Source organism: Phoenix dactylifera, chromosome 7, assembly GCF_051530095.1.
Source record: "Phoenix dactylifera cultivar Ajwa chromosome 7, Ajwa_hap1_PhDact_Kaust_v1.1, whole genome shotgun sequence".
Classification (NCBI taxonomy): domain Eukaryota; kingdom Viridiplantae; phylum Streptophyta; class Magnoliopsida; order Arecales; family Arecaceae; genus Phoenix; species Phoenix dactylifera.
Window position 1 is genome coordinate 34,358,158 of NC_143196.1, and position 19,534 is coordinate 34,377,691.

Sequence of the window (19,534 nt, forward strand, 5' to 3'; positions counted from 1 at the left end):
TGCCTTATTTCAGGTCTACTTTAGGAGCCAAAATTTATATATTTCTTTTATTTTTTCTATTTGAGCTTTATTACATTCGAACATGTTGATTGTAGATATGAACGGTTTGTTGTTGCACTCGAGGATGCACTGAAGGGCATGCTACCTGATCTGAAAAACAAAGCAATGAAGGTCAGTACCCAATCCTCTTTTCTTTCAAAACCCTGCCCTGTATCAGCAAACTATTAGTTGATATGGGGTTACGACTTTTCAGACCAAGGTGGTATGTGATTTGTACACCCCTGTACCATGGTAATTTAAACCTTGCTGTATATACATCACCAATGCCTGGCCACTTGTTGGAGTAGCATAAAGTTACATGGTTTAACTAAAAAAAAATCATTTCCTCCTTTTGCGATTAATTTGTCAGTTTTATTTTTCAATTGTCTTTTATACCACGCACACATATATGTACAACTATCATGTGCCTATGGATAAAACTACATCGTTTGATTTAAAAAAATGTTTTCTGTTTAGCTTGCCATTTTGTTTTCTAGTCCTCCTTGTAGCCTTCTTAGGTATACTCATTCATAAAACGCAATGTCAAGGAAGTCAGTGCAAAATTTTGTAATGATTTGGTTGGGACCTGGGAGATGTGCATGTAAAAAATTCTTTGTTATTGAATTTCTTCAATTTTGTTTAGTAAAGCATTAGCATATTGAGATACTTTTATGTGGAATTTATAGGGTAAATATTTGTTGATTTGCTTAAAAGGATGAGAAATCAAGTTTGGCGCATTACTAATGCATGCACAAGTACTTACTCTTTGGAATCAAGCATGTCATGTTCATAGATTTTGTTTTTTGGAGGACAATGCTCTTTTTTTTATTAGTTTAGGTAGTGAGATATGTCTGGCTGGGAAGTTTCTTTTCACCTTGGCTGTTATTACCACTATTTATGAATCTTTAGTGGATGGGTGATTTTTGACATTCTTTTTTATACAAAAAGATGCCCTATTATTTACTTTGATGGTGATTATTTGATGGATATGTCAGGAACACCATATCTTTCTCATGGGACAGCATATCTCTTTAACAAGAGGAAATAATTGATCATGTTTTCATTGCTATTCTTTCCAGACAGTTTACACCCTCTTGAAAAGTAAATCAGAACAAGTGCGCAGGTTGCTCACCGCTCTTGTTAACAAAGTAATATTTCCCTAGCTGCACCCCTATCTTATGCTTTTACTCAAGCTTCATTTCTTCATTGCGGGGAAAATAAAAGGAATACTGTCAATAATGAAGTTTTAACTCCAATTTTAGTGCAAAACATGATCAGTTCTTGGCTATATGCAGCTTGGTGATCCTGAGAGGAAAGTGGCATCTAATGCTTCATATCACTTGTCTTGCTTGTTATCTGCACATCCTAATATGAAGGTAAACCACTTTATCTTTTTCCCAAGTAACAAAAGTTAAACCACATTTTATACTTCCCTTTTCCCCCTCTTTTATTAATTGGCGATCCTAATTTATTATATTTGGTTAGCTATCCTGACTAGCTTCATATAGTTATAAAAGGATGTTGTAATCATTGGCCATATCATAGGAACTGAGTACTGCTTAAGCTTGACTAAAGTTGGGATAGGATGAACATCAATTCCATTTGCCAATCTGTTGTAACTTAGAAGTTGAAAATGCCAATAGATGAGGAATCGCTGTAAGGATCTCGGACCTCATCCAAAAAAGCTACTTAGAAGTTATTATTTAGAGTTTTTGGCATTGTATAAGTATCCAAGGTGTCTTAAGCATACAACTGATATGTAACTAAACACATACTCACATGGGTTCTCACATAGTCCATCTATTTAAGCCCTAACATTCTTGTCAAGCTAAGGATTTAAATTCAATCTAATCTAATTTGCAAATACCATACCTTGATCGGCCAGTGGTCAGCCTCTAAAGGGCTTATGCTGTAATGTCCTATAATCAACTGCATCCTACTTAATCTCTAAATAATTAAATAATACAGTTTGAGTTTGAGTATCTTGTTTTAATAGCAACGCGGACTGTGTGAGTTGGTGGGAGTTGATAGTATTGGCTGCCCATGTGCACCCATCAGTGGCGACAATGGCTCGGACACTATTATCAGGTGCCAGCATTTTTCTGGAGTATCTTATATTATGGAGGACATAGGCCTTGAGAAAATTTTGCGTCCTTATATATTATAATTTTAAAAGAAGGTTTTGACATAGGCCTTGAAAAAATTTTGTAGCCTTATATATTATAATTTTAAAAGAGGGTTTTGACATTGCTATTATCTTGAATCAGATTACAAACGAAAAGTATTCTTATCTATTCTTATCCATGAAATTTTGAGGTATCAGCGGTTTAATACTGGTTATAGATTGTTCGTGCAGGTAGAGGTGTGGCCAAGTTGGGAGGCAATATCATTGTTGTTTCTGGAAGTTGTATGCATGTGTATAGATTTTGTGCACCAGGCATTCCCAAACACGTCTGCTGATAAGTTGCAGAAAAGGATTCCTAGAGCCATCACGATTCAAGATAAATGTTTTAAAATATTTTCTAGTATAAGGTAGGTAAATCCTAGTCATTCTTTTACAGCCAGCCTTTGTGAAAGAAGATAATCCTGGGCCATTTGCATTAAAATAGTATTTGCAAATGTCACAAAAAGATAGGAAAAGAAAATAGTATTGGTATTAAAGATAGAGTAACAGTAAAGTACAGAGTGTGCTTTAACAGCTATCATTTTATAATTATCATTATACCATGGAAGTTATTTGAACTTTGATCTTTTTCTTCTGACCAAAGAGTAGTTTTTAAATTGGAAAATCCATATCTACAATCATGTATTTTATTACATGCTGCAATTTTATTACTCTCTTTCACCATGGTGTAATAATAGTTGTTATAGCAATCTATCATACAGCTTCAAAGACAGGTTCTTGTTTAGGGACATGGGTGTCGCAAAATGTTTTAGTAGCTTCGTATATGTAGTTTTCTATATTGTTATTACTATTATCTTTTTGTAGTGTAGTTTAGTCTCACTTAGTTTAAGGCCGCATATTTAGACCCTCGACCGGGATGAGCAGGCCCTCGGTCGTGCCTATAAATGTCTCATATTGGCACTACCGCTGTTTCGTTGATCCCGTGATCTTTGACCCGTTGACCGGGTCACTGATTGCGGCTATTCGAAGCCGAGATGGACTGGCCCTCTCGCTCTCGCATCACCGCTTGCGTAACCACTAACCAGACAACCCTCCAAGTCCAACCACAGAACATCCTGTACTGCAAATCACTATCTGCCACGTGGGATCATGCGGGTCAGCAACAGAAATACCCCCTTTGGATTGAGGGGGAGGTGACCAACGTCAGGTCGCATCGGGCGCGTCCCGGTACCCAGTGGGATCACCGTAGAAATTTCAACCAATTGCTAAACGGCATGTGGATGGTAGACGGGATTCCCTCCTTTTGATGGAAGGAAAGTCGTGTTGATCACGTATAAGTTCTATATCTGGACCGTCCGATAGATACATATTCCATCGTGATATGTCAGTAGAAAATACAAATGTACGGTGCCGATCATCCCGTGGACTCGGTTGGGCTTCTCGTCCATGATGTATGAGAATACTTCTCCGCTGTCGGTCTCTGGGCCTACGTGCAGGCTCAGTAAGTCAGCTGACATATTAAGAACACCGAACACCATTTCCTTTCACGCACCACATACCTATTATTTTCTGATACTGGGTACGTGTCGGGCTTTTGTTTGCTATTGGTAATTGTTTCTTGTCCAGCTTATTGCGGCTAATCAAAATCTACTGCCCGATTGGAATCATTGGATCCCTTCAACAACGACGGCTCACTAAAACACAACACTGTTACAAAGAAAATAACGTCCGTTGCTGTTTTCCACTTCTTGCGCCATGTCATCGAGGCTTTCTGCAGATATATGTCATCCTTATTCTTCAAAATTTTAATTTGAAACTCCGTAGAAATATTCTGGTATGACTAGCTTGCATGCAATTCAAAACACATAAATTTAACTCCATCCTGCCATTAAGAAAGCAAGTCCTTTTTTCTATGGTGATGATGTTATTCTGATTAAGAACAAGTTCATGGAAGTTATCTTTGACTCGTTCTACCAATCTTTTTTAGTAAAGTATGTGTTTTTTTTACGGTGATGATGTTATTCTGATTAAAGACAAATTAATGAAGGTTATCTTTGATTCATTTTAACAATTCTTTTAGTAAATTGTTCTTCCATCCTATCCAAAAGCTAAAAAGAGTTGCTTATTCAACTTGCAGGTCAACGTGTCTTTGATTTTTTTTTCCTTCTGAGGGAAAATATTACTTCTAGAATTATGTTTGATGATCTACTGATTTTGTTGGAGTGCATACTCCCCCATATGGGCATAATTTTTCCTGGTTTGTTGAATAAAATTCAGGTAAACACTTCTTACTTAAATTAAAGAGCGGGCTATCCAGGACTTTGGGTGTTCCATTTGATGAGTGAAATGACATGTATCATTTACTAAATTCGGCTTTGATTAGATGTTTCAGAAGAGATTGATGATAGTTAAAATGATATTGCTATAATAGAAAATAATGGATGATGATAATATGATAATGAGCCTTTTTAAGAAAAGATTCAATACATCTACATCGATTAAAGGTTCCGGCCAATACTTCTTATTTACTGCTAAAATTTGATTTACTACCATATATATATATATCATTTATAATTAATTATCAAAATTGCTATTTTATCTAACCAAAAAAGCTTTATCTTCATGCCTCATATGACACTTCTGTATAACAACTCAATAAGAATGCAATAAAGAAGTTCCCATCGATTAAGTGCACCATGCATGTTTTAATCACCTCTTTAACTACAAAACAAATATTATTATTAGCAAAAGCTTCATTTTGATCAGATAAAAGCTAGGGATGTCAACAAAATAACAAACAGATTTTATCCCAAAAAACCTATATCCACTTGCGGTGTAAGCGCACGTTAAAACCGTTATTAACGGCCGTTATGTTGACGATCCTATCTATGGGATCGAACTCACCAGCTACTTACGACCGTTATGGTCCTTTTCATCCGTGCAGGGGGCGCAGGTTTAAAAGCGGGGGAGATCTCGAACAACCGCAGTCACTTTTTTTAATCTTCACCAACCCCGAACTCAACGTCTCGTGGGACCCACCTTACACTCCAGCGATTCTCTCTCTCCTATCTCTCTTAAAGAAGACTCGTTTTTCGGACGAGCGAAAAAAATTTGGCGAAAAGGGGGCGAGAAAGGAGGTTTTTTTTCCCCTAACCGCAAGCGAGGAGAGAGAAGGAGAGTGAGTGATCGCGAAGAGAGGAGGTGGGAGAGAGCGAGAGAGCTCGCGATCGTCTTGGCCTGCCCGTGGCGGAGGTGACGAAGAAGGGGGCTACGAGATCCATAGTGAAGGCGGCGATGGCTGCCCTCTGAGACGACTCCCCGTCTCCCCTTCCTTCTTCGTCCCAATCTATCACTGGATTCACTTCTTCTCTGTCGTCCTCTCCGTTGGCGTCTTCGTTTGATTACGCTTCGGGTCACGACCGGAGTCGCCGTCGTTTAGACCTCGGAAGAAACCCTAGCCTCGCTGCATCTTCTTTTCAGGTGCTCACCAGATGCCAGTATTTTTTTTTCTTGTTCATTTTTTTCTGATAATTTATTGACACCAGCATACTTTACTTTTTTTTTTGTTGTTGAAAATTTTCAATTTTTGTGCTGTTTAGGGTGGGATTCTGTTGATTTCTTGATGCAGTGGAGTCGTTTTCATGAAAATGAAGAGAGAGATAGAATTATTATTGGATTTTGACCTAGAATTTTGGAAGGTTAGAATTTTCAAGGAGATTCGAATAGACTTGGTTGTTTTGGATGTCTTACGTGCTGCTAATTGATCGATGAATTCATGTGAAAGAGGCATCAATCATCGGTAACTGGATCGAAGATAGCATATAGAGCTCAAAAGAAGAAAAGTTTTGGCCTTTTCTTGGATGTTTTGTTTCTGTCAAACTAATGAGATTAGTGCTATGAATTGAATGAAGTGGAGTGAGATCTTTTTTGACCAAGTTCACTGGCATAAGTTTCAGCCAATGCAGAACAAACAACTCAAATACTGAATATTTTGGTTCCGTAAGCTATGGAAAACCCATAAATTTTGTTCCAAATGAAAGAAACAAATGGGGGAACTATGGAAGAAGGGCAAATCATGAGCCAACAACTGGTATCTTAGTTAGTTCGCACCCATCTCTCGTAGTGAGAGGTCTTCAGTACAAATCTGTCTAGTGGTGAATAACTATTGTGTTCTCAAAAAGATAAAACATAAAGCACACATGGTTCATCCATTACTGGTCTATGTCCATGAGTGGTCCGATATCGATAAAATTCATACTAAAGTAAAGAGTCTTACGCAAGGTCCGCCGTACCGGTACCGGTCGGCGTACCGGTGGCGGCCCGGACCGGTACGAAACCGGTCCCGTACCGGTCCGTACCGGTGGCGTACCAGTCCGTACCGGTCCGAACCGTGCCGAACCGGTCCCGTACCGGTTCCGTACCGGTTCTTCAACAATAAATTACCGGTACCGGATTTTACGCTGATTCGGTACCGGTCCCAAGCCGGACCGTTACGTACCGGCCCGTACCGGCCGGTACGGACCGGTATGGCAGACCATGGTCTTACGGATCTGATCTTATTGGTTGCATGGTGCGAAATCCTCTTGCTCAACTTGGGAGAAGACATCACATGTTACCAACACCCGCCAGGCAACTCCATATGTGCGCTATCATGAGCTACAATGCAGTAGTGGAAAGAAGAAACTAGAGAAAGATAATCCTGTTCTCTTCTTGTTTAACCCTAGTACCCTTTTTTAAGGAGGTTTTAGATAATTGGCACCTTGGACTTTGTTTAAAAGATGCCCTCATATTAAGTTAAATGCTCACCACTTTACAAAAAGAGAAAAAGGGGCAGTTTTATATCACAATGCCTCTGTATTTTCACTTTCTAGTAACCATGTACTTGCTGATTACTTAATGCCTAACTCGCCTTGAGTGAATACATTAGATGTCACAATCTCTACTCAAACTTCTTATTTGAACTAATTCTGTGAACATGTGTTAGGTTTTCTTTCACTTAGTTCCCCATCTTTGAATAACCACATCTTAAGTTCCCCATCTTTGAATAACCATATCTTTCCTTTTCTAGTGATTCCTTGGATGTAGTGTTGAACCCCAATATGCCTAACTCTTAATTGATTAACAAGTCTTACTGCCTGTTAAATCGCACTGTGCTCTCTAGTAAAACATTGAAGTCATTCTACTAACTGTTAATTTTTCATATTATGAAGTGCCATCTTTGGTGCTCCAATTGACTTGATTAAGAGGCGGTTGAGCAGATATGAATGGCTGATTGTTTGGTGTAGTTGATAAGCTCATCCATGTCAAATATTATGATTGTGGTGCATTTGGAGATATAAAAGGTTTGCACTGACCGCAAATGCTACCAATGTTTGGTGGTATAGTGTCAAGATAAGATTATTCCCATTATTATTTGCTATGCAGGAAGCTAAGCAAATAAATTGATAGATCTTGAAGATCCAATGCCATTTAGATGGTTTAGTTCAACCCGATAAAATAATTGAATTATTTTTCATGAAACTAGTCGAGATACATCGATATAATAGGAAAGTGGATATCATATCACAAAACCCAATTCATTATTGTAGTTTTGGAATGGGTGATGAAACTCTAGTTGTATGTATTGATTTTCTCTAAATCACACTTCATTCTTTATGTTGTTTCCTAAAACTATTTCTTCTTGTTATTGACCAAAATTTGGAAGAGATGAAGATCTTTTGATCTCTAAGTTTCCACTTTAAAATCACCTTTTCCCAATTTTACCTATAATGGGATGCCCAAAAGCTTAGATTTATTATTTAAGTTTAGTCCTATCTAGGGATATATTTTTCCCACCAATAAACAAGAAAGAAACTTAAAAAGGAGAATATGCTATATCGTTACCTGCTCGTGCATGAAAATGATTCTTTTGCTTAGGGCTAGATCACCAGTTCCATGATGCATACTTTTCAAGTCAAAGTTGGCTCAATGATTCTTGTTTTGTTCAAATTGTAGATCATAAGGTTTTGAACAACATTGATATCTCGTAAATCTGAGTGTCTATTGAGCCTTTCTAGTTTAGGCGGGGCCATGACCTAGCATCAATACAAAACATGTTGGCTTGAGACCGGCCTGTCCTAGCCCTGGATCTAACTTTTGATGCTGGCCCAGCCTAGCAAATGTCAAGCTTAGAGAGGCCTAGCCTAACTTGATATCAATTCCGAGGTCATGCTTGAGTTAATCCATGGCCATGGTGGCTCAATGCTTGAGAAAAGAGAGAGGGGGGGTGGGGTGGGGACGGGAAGATCCAAGTTCCAGATCATGGTCTATCATGGTCTTCCGAACAATGTGAGATTGCTTTGCACCAAACTCTTACGAAAGAGGGAACAATGAGAGGAGGTTTGGGGTTACATATTGTATTGCATTGTATCGTATCATATTATATGTATGTATCAATGTAATGTGGCACCTAATGTTAAATGGAATTGATTTGGTGGATGTATTAGTGAAGAAGAGGATTTTGTTAATTGCTTGGCGGTGAGGTATTTGGACCTTAGTTACTGTTGGAAGCATTTGAATCTAAATAGTAGTGATAGTTTGACATCACATGTAATATGTGTAATATATCCTTTATTGGCGGTTGGCTGTCCATATTTGAGTTTGCCATTGCACTTATGGTGGATACCTTGATCTCATTCTGACATATATCTTGACTTTTTTTTGTCATAGAGTGAAAGACAATGGCAAAGCAGTAATAAAAATGGTTCGTTCAGGCTTTTCTTAGTCTTTTGTGATGTTTATGCTTTCTGTGTTTTGGTATTGATGCAAAGTCAGTTGGAACATGGCTGTTTTGCTTTTGAAGACTATCTTAGGTTAGTTTTGAATTTTCAAAAGAAAGTAGCTGTTCTTTACCTAATTATTGTTCTGAGAAAGCCATCAATTACTCATTGAAAATTTGTTTCTTCCTTTTCTTTTCAGATATGTCGCCTGAGCATTATAGTGCTAGGCATGAATAAATTTGGTTAGCTTTGCTGTAGTGGCTCTCTACATTTCAGTGCAGATTAGTTGGAGGTACATGACTTCCCGTACAAGATGGTTCTCATTCTTCCTTGAGACAAACTTTTTGGCATGGTGATGGTTATTCCTAGCCACATTCAGACAGGTGCTTCTCTGTCATTGTAGTAATATTTTCGATGTGATATTAATATGTAGGAGTATCTTTAAAGTGAATGATGTTGAATATTTTCAAAAGGATATTAGTTGGTCACAAATTCACCCTTATGGCATTGCCAAATTTGTTTTGGAATCTCAGCCTGGTGGAAAGGGAGATATTACTAGATTGGAGTAATTTTCATTTAGATACTAAAATTACCTCATAAACTCTTTAACTCACTCTGTGACTCCTGGAAATTATAGGAGTGTGAAGGTTGTTAATGATGTCCTATAAGAAAGAACAATGGAACATGAATTTGAGAAGAGATTTCCAGCTAATCCTAGAGACTACAAGTTGTTTGAGGAAGTCGGAGAAGGTGTCAGTGCCACTGTGTACAGGGCTCTCTGTATTCCACTAAATGAGAGAGTTGCTATCAAGGTTCTTGACCTTGAGAAGTGCAATAATGACCTGGTATGTTAGCTTTTTGTTATTGGCTGAACAAATTTGAGGGAAACTTTTTTATGCAATAACTTTTTTTATTCTGAGCTTTTCTTTTTCATTGTTGCAGTCTTTATTGTCTCTTCCTTTCTTAAGAACAACCTGGCAGTTAGTTTTTTTAATAATTAATGGTGAAATTTGAGTTTCACGCTTCTTTATGCAATGGATTATAATGAATTTTTAACCTTATGCTTTTCTAATGCCCTATATTCAGTCTAAGTATAGCTGTAACTTTCTGTTGCATCATAGTATTTCTTCCTTCCATAAGTTTGTTAGTCTCTCTTAAAGCATTCTAATAGTTGCAAGTTGCAACAATGTTTTCACTGTAATTGTTTTTCCATGTAGTTTTAGATTTTTCTAGTTATGTAAAACTAAAACTATAACCAAAAGCCTCACCTAGTTGCGGCTATTTTCTTTTCCACCTTTCTATTATTTCATCTCAAAGTAGCGAAACTACTCGATTATAATGTTTTCCCCACTATTTTCTATGCTTAAACCTAAGAGCACTTTGGATAGTTTTCTTTTAATTACAGATGCTGGTATATACTTATCATGTAATAGAAGTTCGTCTGGGTCTTGTAAAAGAGCAAGCAGTCCATATACTCAGCTCTAATTCCTTTGACAAGAAGTTCTTCCTTTTAAAAAAGTATTAAATGGAGATCTTTCTTTTCGATTTGTGATGAATGTGTTGCACAGCTTTCTTCTAGTGATTGCTTATTTGTTTCTGGTTTCCTTCTTACAGGATGGAATAAGGCGTGAAGTGCAAACTATGATCTTGATTGATCATCCAAATGTCCTACGAGCTCATTGCTCTTTCACAGCAGGTCACAACCTATGGGTTGTGATGCCTTACATGGAGGGGGGATCTGCCCTTCATATAATGAAATCTGCTTATCCAGAAGGTTTTGAGGAGCCAGTTATTGCAACTCTTCTACGTGAAGTTCTTAAAGCTCTTGTTTATCTCCATTCTCATGGGCATATCCACAGAGATGTTAAGGTATCAGCTTGTAATGTTTATGATTGGTGCTCTTGAATTTTTTGCTAATCTTTTAATTACCGAAGTGTTAAATTGAGCTTCATTTTTTGTTCCAAATTCTACATCACGATTGTTGGTTTGCATGAAAATAAACATGATGAGAGATAAATAAAAAACAACAATGTTTCAATTGGGAGTTTGATTCTAACTTTTGTTTGTTATCCAACAAATTGATTGTTGGAAGGTTAAGTTCTTTTGTACTGGTTCATATGCTTAAAAATTTCAAGTAAACATGATCTAGTATGATATTTCTTGTTTGAGAAGCTAGATCCTAATCATCTAGAGCAGCAAATGAAAAATCAACCCCAAAAGAAGAATTTTGTCCACATTCATCCAGTGCATTATGATAATGAAATCATAATCCAACTATTTCATTGAGTGGAAGGCATGCATAGAAAGCCATAATTTTATTTATTTATTGGACTGTTTATCTTTGTTTCTTATGAGCACCTTTGCAACTGCTAGGGTCTGCCTTATAAGTGCCATGCCACATCAGTACTAAGAGGGAAGTGGTGAAAAAGGACTAGTGGCAACTTTGTTATCAAAGGATGGAGCCCTTGATAGAATTGAATGGCAAAGAAGGTTATATAAAAGTTAACCTTTAGTTTGAATAAGGTTTATGATATTATTATAGTTGTAATAGGCTTAACAGTTCTTAAAATTCTCCACTAGGATTAGTATGTATGGCTTAAGAAACTATATCTCTGGACAATATTAGTCTGCTGCTATTTAACATGCTATAGTCTTTGGCATGTGAGTTTTTTTTTCGTTTGTTTGACATGATAATATGATATGCTTTTAACATAGATTAGGGAGAGAAATTTCTAGTGTCAAACTTGAAAATAACTTAACCACATGTTTAATGAGGTAGCTGAAGAGCCCTGCAACAAGCATATCAATCTGATTGTATATACTTATGATGCCCTTTTTCTCAGGTTTGACTTCTAATGACATTTCACTCGTCTGGTCAACATAAATGGCTGGCCGTTATGTGCAAAAATGTTCTTGTCGCATTGTTGTCAGCTTTACATGTCTATGTGAACAAATTCTACATTCATAATGTTAACTCACTTAAATCATTTCTATGCAATCTGCTGTAGCCTTGTTCGTGACTGAAGATTATATGATCTGTTGGCTTTCAAGCAGATGGGTATTCAGAACTATAACTAAACATCTGTTCTCATATTCTCTCGATCTTAGCAAAATAGCTTTGCTAACCTGTGCAATTGAGCAGCCATTATGGCATCAGGGAATTCTTTTGTCAAGTTGTAGAAAAGGGTTCACATTGTTCAGTCCAAAGAGATAGGGTAGGCTTGTCGATAGTCTTGCTGTTCCAAGAGATACTAATATAGTTGTATTCTTGTTCACGCTCTTTATGCTGGAGATTGCCAAATCATTTCCCTGAACCCATATAAGCATCTCTACTTGCGTTGGTGTCTGGGTAGCATTATACATACTACTGATGAGTTCTTCATAGAAATCAAGTTCTTTAGTGAACATTGACTTAACAAGGACTATCTACTCAGGTCCCCCAACCTATCTGGTATAGTGATATGTCTAACTGCAAGATGCTGATCGGGTTGAGGGTCGGATGAAGAAGGTGAAAACAAACTTGAACAATGGCTATATATCTATATAATCATACTTCTAGGACTTTTAAACTGTATTGATGCTCTTTGAAATTAGTGCCAAATTTCTTTAGCCTGCTTTTATCTTTCATGATATCACATTGGTTCTACTTTTTTCAGGCTGGCAATATCTTAATTGGTGAAAATGGAGCTGTTAAGCTAGCAGACTTTGGTGTCTCAGCATGCATGTTTGATACTGGAGATAGGCAAAGGTCACGAAATACATTCGTGGGGACTCCATGCTGGTGCTTCTCCATATCCACACATTTTTCTTTTCAAAATCTATATTTTTGAACTTGGAATGTTGTCCATGGCAATTCTTTTATTGGCTTCTATTTTATGTATAATCATCAGATGATTATGAGGGACTTATTGAAATTCACCCACTTCTTTTATGTTTCACAGGATGGCTCCTGAAGTAATGCAACAGCTACATGGATATGATTTTAAGTGAGTGGTCGCTATATCATAGTGATATAAGGAGCCTAGTAAATTGCAAAATGTTTAAGAACTGTTCTTCATTAAAGTTTTCTGTTATGTTGTCCTTTTTATTTTGTGTATTGTAAACAGAGCAGACATTTGGTCGTTTGGCATAACTGCATTAGAACTTGCCCATGGACATGCTCCATTTTCCAAATATCCTCCAATGAAGGTGCATTTTTGTAAATTAATCTTTAGAAGACATGCCCTTTTTTGGTAATGTATTGATTTATGCAATAAGAGTCCTATTTCATGACTATAGGTGTTGCTTATGACCTTACAAAATGCACCTCCAGGTCTTGACTATGAAAGGGACAAAAGATTCTCCAAGGTTTTGCTTTTCTCATTAAAACTTTATGATAAACACTAAGTTTCAAGCAATGTTTAAAAATTAAAATTTATGATCAAGAATAACTTTCAGGGAATGTTTTGATATTGTTTTGTTTTTGTAGGCTTTTAAAGAGATGGTAGCTACCTGCTTGGCGAAGGATCCGAAGAAGCGCCCCACTTCAGAAAAGCTTTTGAAGCATCCTTTCTTCAAACAAGCTCGTTCAAATGAATATCTAGCGCAGGCTATACTTAATGACCTGCCTCTACTTGGTGATCGTTTTAGGGCACTGAAGGTTTAAATTTAAGTTTTAATCTAATATGGAGCTGTTTCTATACATTTTTTTTTGAAGCCTGACTGGTCCTGTTTCCAGGGACAAGAAGCCAATTTTCTCCTACAGAATAAGGCTCTTTCTGGCGATAAGGAACAATTGTCTCAGGTAGACAACAAAACGTGCTTGCATTTATTGTTTTATCAAATTAAGTCATGAGATATCTCACTTATGGTCCCTTTATATTGTTGAGCTAACTAAACCTAAAAGGTTGCAGGTATATCTAGCGAAACAGATTATCTGTTAAATTGCTTTGTCTAAATGTATCAAGTTATTGTGTGCAACAGTGTTTTGGTTTTTTTGAACTTGTTTATCTATCTAGCGAAGCAAGTTATTGTTTTTCTGCCTTGTAACTTTTATAGAGAGTGATGTTCAGCTTCTGAACTAAATCAAGCAACAAAAATTTGCTGTTTCTCTAAATCATAGAATTGCTTTAAATGAAACATATGATTTCCATGGTGTTCTTTACTATCAAAATTTCCCCAAAACCCTGACTGATTATTCATTTCTCCTCCTCCTCTGCTTTTAAGATTTTCTCATCCCGGAGCACTTAGGTACTATGGAATATGCATAATCAAGGTAACCCCGTCCCAGTGCCATGCTATTACTGTATCGATACGGTATGATGCGCCCCCCATACCATATACTGGTATCAAATTAGTCGGTACAGTACACCCCGTACCATTTGGTTCGGTATGGTACGACGTACAATGTGCATAATGGCATGGAGATAGAGGCCCCCCCTCCCCCTCGTCCTCCTCTCCTCTGAAGATTTCATCCTAGAGGACTTAGGTAATATGGAATGTGCATAATGGCATTAAGATAGAGTCCTAGGTGTCTTGATAGACTAGGTGACCGGCTGATCATAAATGTAGTTTGCCCTATAGCTTGGATAAAGGGGGAGCAGGCAAATAAAAAATTAGCAGATCTTTCTTACCTATTCATGAGAATCTTGTTACGACAATTTGCACTAAATGACATTTTACATATATTGCATTGTTTATTGTTGTCAATATTCTAACAATTTTTAACTAGTTTTTTGGCTAGGGAATTAGCCTATAATGGGACCTTTTGCAAATGCTTATTGCATGTGGTCTAGTATTGAAATGTGCCAAATATGCATATTGCAATTTTTTCCACGTTAATGTCATGAATATAAATGCATGCTGCACATGATATTTTCAATATGCAGCTCCCATAATCCTATCACTATCAAGCTTCGCTGTGATGGGTTTTCTTTTTAATTTTTATCTAATTCAATAGTTGTGCTCAAAGTTTTGGCATATAGGCATCCTATTTTTATTTAAGCGTTAAATATGTGCAAATCTTAAGAGGGGTATAATCATAAAGTAAGGAGTTGTGTTTAAAGTTGTGATCTCGTGCACAGGCATCTAGCCATTGCTCATGTTAATATAACTAGTGCTTAGAACTTAGATTTTGGACTAACGCCATGATCTAACTATTGTCTGTGAAAACCTAATTAACCTGCTCATTGGTACTGAAATGCCAGCACTCCATAGTACTGAGTGTCTGTTGTGCTGGTACCAGGCTTCGGACCGGTTGTCCGGCGGCACGTGTTGGTACGAACCGGGCTTGTACCGACACAGTAGAGGAGGCGGGGGAGAGGGCGAATGGGAGAGAGGAAAAGAGAGAAGGGGGAGAGAGGGAGGGAGAGAGGAGGAGGGTGGCGGAGGCCGGCGACCCAAGCGAAGGAGGTGGAGGAGGGCTCCGCGGCCGGATCCCCTTTTTCATTCGAAATATGGGTCCGACCACTTTTTTATTTTTGCGACTTTTAAGTGAAGTCGGCAAGCGATTTGCCGACTTCACTTAAAAATCGCCAAATTAAAAAGGGCCCTAGGCTCCTTTTTAATTTCGCAATATTTAAGTGGAGTTGGCTAGCGATTTGCCGATTTCACTTAAATATTGCGAAATTAAAAAAGCGACCGGACTCTTGTTACAAACAAAATAGAGATTCGGTTGCGGAGCCCGAAAGAGCCTTCTCCGCGTGGCTCGCCGGCCGGTCTCCACCTCCCTCTCCCTCTCCTCCTGCTCGCTCTCTTTTCATCTCTTTCTTTCTCCTCCTTCCCTTCTAGCGACGGATTTCGTTTCTGTTGCCGAAACCATTACGGTCTGCCACCGGAACGGCTCAGTACGGTCGGAACTGCCCGGTTCGAGATGGTTCTGCTGACCTTGCTCAATACTATGAAAGTGAGAAATGTGGTGCAATATGTCACTGGATTATATGATATTGTTTGTACTTTTTCAGTAATAATTATTATTGCTGGAGTTAATATTGCATATGATGGCAAAAATCTGCACTGCTGGTTGCTATAACGATGTCATAGTTGTGGCTTTGCAGCAAGAGTACATACGTGGAATCAGCGCTTGGAACTTTAATCTGGAGGACTTGAAAACTCAGGCTGCTCTTGTAAGGAGGTCCACTTTGTGTTTGATGCCAGTATTAATTGAATAGTTGTCATGTCTTAAAGAGGGATCAATTGGAGGGAAAAGAAGATAATTGAAAGGTCTTTAACATTTATCATTGTGCTTTTGTTTGCAGATTGAGTCTTCAGATGAGATAGTCCACTCAGAAGATATAGATAATAACCACAAGCTTAAGGATGATGATGATGGTGATGATTTTTCACAACAGGTTCTGTCATCTGAAAGGGCTAACCATTATAGCATCACAACTTCTAAGGAGGTATTAACTTCTATGACTGTCTTCTTCTGTCTTCAAATGTTGCTTCATCCCAAGCTTTGAAGAGTGTAGTTCATCATTCTTCTGAATGTTCTAACAGTTTTTTTGCCTACTCTCTTAGGGTGGACCAGAAGATATTGAAGATTTGGAAGGTCCATTTTCCTCAGCATTTCCTATTCATCCTCTTCAGGCACTCAAGTATGTGTATATATCAATTGTATACAGTTAGTAAAATGCATTTGCTTCATACTGAGACGTCCTTAGGGCCTGTTTGGATATTCCTACAGGATTGGACTAGAAATCCTGTAGGAATCAGGCTTGTTGGCCCATCTAGCTTACATTTTCTAAGAACCTGTCCAAACCCAGCCTAGATCCTAGTGCTTGGGCTGCAGGAAGAAAAAAAGGCCTATGGAGGTATTTTTCTTTTTCCCACAGGATTTGGGTTGGGTTGTGTTTGGTTGATACAGGGCCATGCTTAAATGGATGGCTCGGTGCATGAATCCTATAGGATTTTCAGCCTAATCCTGTAGGAATATCCAAACAGGCCCTTAATGTTAATCTACACCATTTGGAGCTTAAGGAAGTTGCATCCAAACAGAAAACATGATAGAAATTTGTCCAAAATTTTCACATTAAGTTATAAGGTGTCCTTGGTGAACTTTGACAGATGAGCACAGTTGTATGAGGCATAATTTCAAATAATATGTGCAATATATACACTAGCTCTTGCAAAAGAGAAGGGAATATTTTGTTGGACTATTCATCTCAAATAAGCTGCTCAAACTTAGGTAGCTTCCCCCATTGCACTTCTACTTGGTGGGTCATACATGCAGCTTAGTAGTGCATGCGTATGTGTGTGCGCATGCCTGAGTGCATGCGGTCTACATGAGTCAGGGTATAATACATATAGGGTGTGCACGAGTAGTTTACATGTGTTACACATGTTATCTAAATAACCTCCCTTTTATTTTTATGCTGTTAAAAAACACTAGTGTATTTTTAATTTAAATACATCATCAAATTTGCCATCATTACGCTGTGCAATTGTCTTCATCAATGCATTATGTGTGCACTTTATATTTACAAAAACTGCACTTCTCAGCTTTTTTATAGGTGTATGTGAGTAAAGAAAAGAGCCATTTATTTAATATCTGCTTCTATACATAGTTCTTCCATCCACCCTATGAATAACTTAGCCTACCCTATTAGAAGTATGTAGTTATGTGTATATAACTATAGCATCAAATGTGCCATCATTACCCTGCAAGGTCGACTTCATGGATGCATTTAATTCACTCTTTCTATCAAAATACTGCACTTCTCCACTTTAAAGTGTATGTGAGTAAAAGGAAGGGCCATTTAGGTTTATCTGTCTCTATATAAACCTCCTCCCTCCACACTACACACACACACACACACACACATACAAGCTAGATGGGGAAAAAGACTTTTGTACACTACCAAATTTAGAGATGGTGATAATAGAAACCTAAACTACTAAATATGAGATATAAGTTTTAAAATGCATACAGAAAATAATGTTTTAGAGGCCTTTTTTATATTTGCCAACTTGTCCTAAAATCGAAACACTATATTTTGCCAGTAAAACTGCTAATTTGGGGCTAGGCAAGGTGTCTCCATAAGATATGATTTTTTATTTTATGGAAATTTTAAATCCTTTGAGTCATACCAAATGATTTAGTTCCATTCTGCAACCCCATCTTTGAATTTGGTAGTATGTGCAAACTCTTTTCTCGCCATCCTTTGCCTATTATAACTCTTTCTTATGTTCAATGATTTAGATAACCAGTTTGTCCATGTGATTTGCGATGCCAAAACCAAAATGGACTTCAAAAGCTTTTTTTTAATTAAAGAAATTAAGAGAAGACAATAAATGCTGTGCTGGCCTGGTGCCAGATGCCGATACTGGCGCATTATGATTGGCACTTGAAACCATGATCTGTATGTATAGCTTCTTTTGAACCTTTGCCTGCTCAGCTTATGCATATTCTTTTATTATGGAAGCTTGGTGACAACATTAAATTAAAAATATTGCAATAGTACTAACTTCTATAATAATATTAATTAATGCAGAGGTTGTTTTGATGTTTGTGAGGACAATACTAGTGCTACCAGTCCTGATTGGAAGGGGCATTCAACTTCAGAGTCCATACTCCGTTTGCAGCAGTCATTACAGGTGGAAGATGTCAGAACTCGCAAGTGTAATGGTGAAAATCTGGAAAGAAGTAGTTCTATACCCACAAATATCAACATTCTTGGACGCCAGAAATTCTCAAGTGGTTCCCTTTTACCAGAGCAAGTTCTTTCTCCTTATAGAAACAATAGTGGGTATATTGACAGGTAACTCTTTACTTTGGGAGCTCATTTCTGTTGTCTAGAATATGCAGTCTTGATTCATTTTGACTTTTTATCATTTGTGCGCTACTGGTTGCCTGTGCTTTCTGCCTTCTTTTTTGAAACTTATAATCCATGCTCATTTCAATACCATTATTCTAGTTCATAACTCTGTTTAACTCTTTGTCATGGTACCAACTGGTTTCGGCTATGTCTATTGTCATATTAAATCTTGGCTTGCTATGTTCCCTTTTCTTTTCTCGGTGTGTTCTAGATTAACTTATACAATCAGCACAAGAATATAGTCTTCGGTAACATGTTTATACAGTGAATTATGAAAAAAATCAGATAGTGTGGGAAGTAGGACATATCAAAGTAACATTGGTCCTGCATGTTTGAATAATTCATCCGGTTTTTTCATGCTGTGCGCGGATCGGCATGCCAAGTGTTGTAAATCATGCCCATCTTTAAGGCCAAAATGGTGTCGTAAGTTGCATTGGAGTATAACATAGAATGTGTAGCATTTCTTCCTACTTCTTTGATCCAACGAAACAAGGTCTTTACACTTCTTTAGTTCGTTCAATTTGATATGTGAAGTTCCACATAATTGCAGATAGCCCATTATGGAGGCTATTGTTATTATTGTATATGTTTGTCACTGAGTTCTCAGTTTTTTTGCTTTTCAATTCTGATATTTTTTCCATTCTACTATGCTACGTTTTTGAGGTTCTGTAATATGTCAGGGATGATTTACAGCGGAAATACCAGCCTGAAAGGAATCATAGTGGTCCCCTGTTACACCGCCAAATGAAAGATCCACAAAATGTTACATCTGGTATGACTTGCATGCACTCATCTGTTTTAAATGTACCTTCCTTTTT

General features: G+C 37.6%; 2 protein-coding genes across 11 annotated transcripts in view; both read left to right on the plus strand.

The window, feature by feature from the left end:
* LOC149753233 (protein SLOW WALKER 2-like) lies at nucleotides 1-5,244 on the plus strand. Of its 2 annotated transcripts, XM_089924550.1 has the most exons (6): nucleotides 1-171; nucleotides 1,119-1,187; nucleotides 1,335-1,415; nucleotides 2,396-2,571; nucleotides 4,302-4,441; nucleotides 5,109-5,244. In XM_089924550.1, the coding sequence occupies exons 1-5, from the start codon at nucleotides 139-141 to the stop codon at nucleotides 4,315-4,317; spliced, it is 375 nt and encodes a 124-aa protein (XP_089780676.1). In that variant the 5' UTR covers nucleotides 1-138; the 3' UTR covers nucleotides 4,318-4,441; nucleotides 5,109-5,244. The 2 variants fall into 2 exon arrangements, with proteins under 2 accessions (XP_089780676.1, XP_089780677.1); XM_089924551.1 differs by lacking the exon at nucleotides 1,119-1,187.
* LOC103701990 (Protein kinase superfamily protein) overlaps nucleotides 5,109-19,534 on the plus strand; it is a 23,953-nt gene continuing 9,527 nt past the window's right edge. The window contains exons 1-17 of one of the 9 annotated variants that reach the window (XM_089924544.1): nucleotides 5,252-5,644; nucleotides 5,764-5,862; nucleotides 8,873-9,015; nucleotides 9,122-9,305; nucleotides 9,560-9,767; nucleotides 10,537-10,791; nucleotides 12,579-12,703; nucleotides 12,864-12,908; nucleotides 13,029-13,110; nucleotides 13,201-13,269; nucleotides 13,391-13,561; nucleotides 13,640-13,705; nucleotides 15,957-16,025; nucleotides 16,158-16,301; nucleotides 16,420-16,496; nucleotides 18,393-18,659; nucleotides 19,397-19,488. In XM_089924544.1, the coding sequence (XP_089780670.1) occupies nucleotides 9,600-9,767; nucleotides 10,537-10,791; nucleotides 12,579-12,703; nucleotides 12,864-12,908; nucleotides 13,029-13,110; nucleotides 13,201-13,269; nucleotides 13,391-13,561; nucleotides 13,640-13,705; nucleotides 15,957-16,025; nucleotides 16,158-16,301; nucleotides 16,420-16,496; nucleotides 18,393-18,659; nucleotides 19,397-19,488 (1,630 nt within the window). In that variant the 5' untranslated portion in view covers nucleotides 5,252-5,644; nucleotides 5,764-5,862; nucleotides 8,873-9,015; nucleotides 9,122-9,305; nucleotides 9,560-9,599. Of the gene's footprint in view, nucleotides 5,645-5,763; nucleotides 5,863-8,872; nucleotides 9,016-9,121; nucleotides 9,306-9,559; nucleotides 9,768-10,536; nucleotides 10,792-12,356; nucleotides 12,431-12,578; nucleotides 12,704-12,863; nucleotides 12,909-13,028; nucleotides 13,111-13,200; nucleotides 13,270-13,390; nucleotides 13,562-13,639; nucleotides 13,706-15,956; nucleotides 16,026-16,157; nucleotides 16,302-16,419; nucleotides 16,497-18,392; nucleotides 18,660-19,396; nucleotides 19,489-19,534 lie in introns of all 9 variants that reach the window. The other 8 variants (XM_089924546.1, XM_089924548.1, XM_088701868.2 and 5 more) reach the window with 8 other exon arrangements.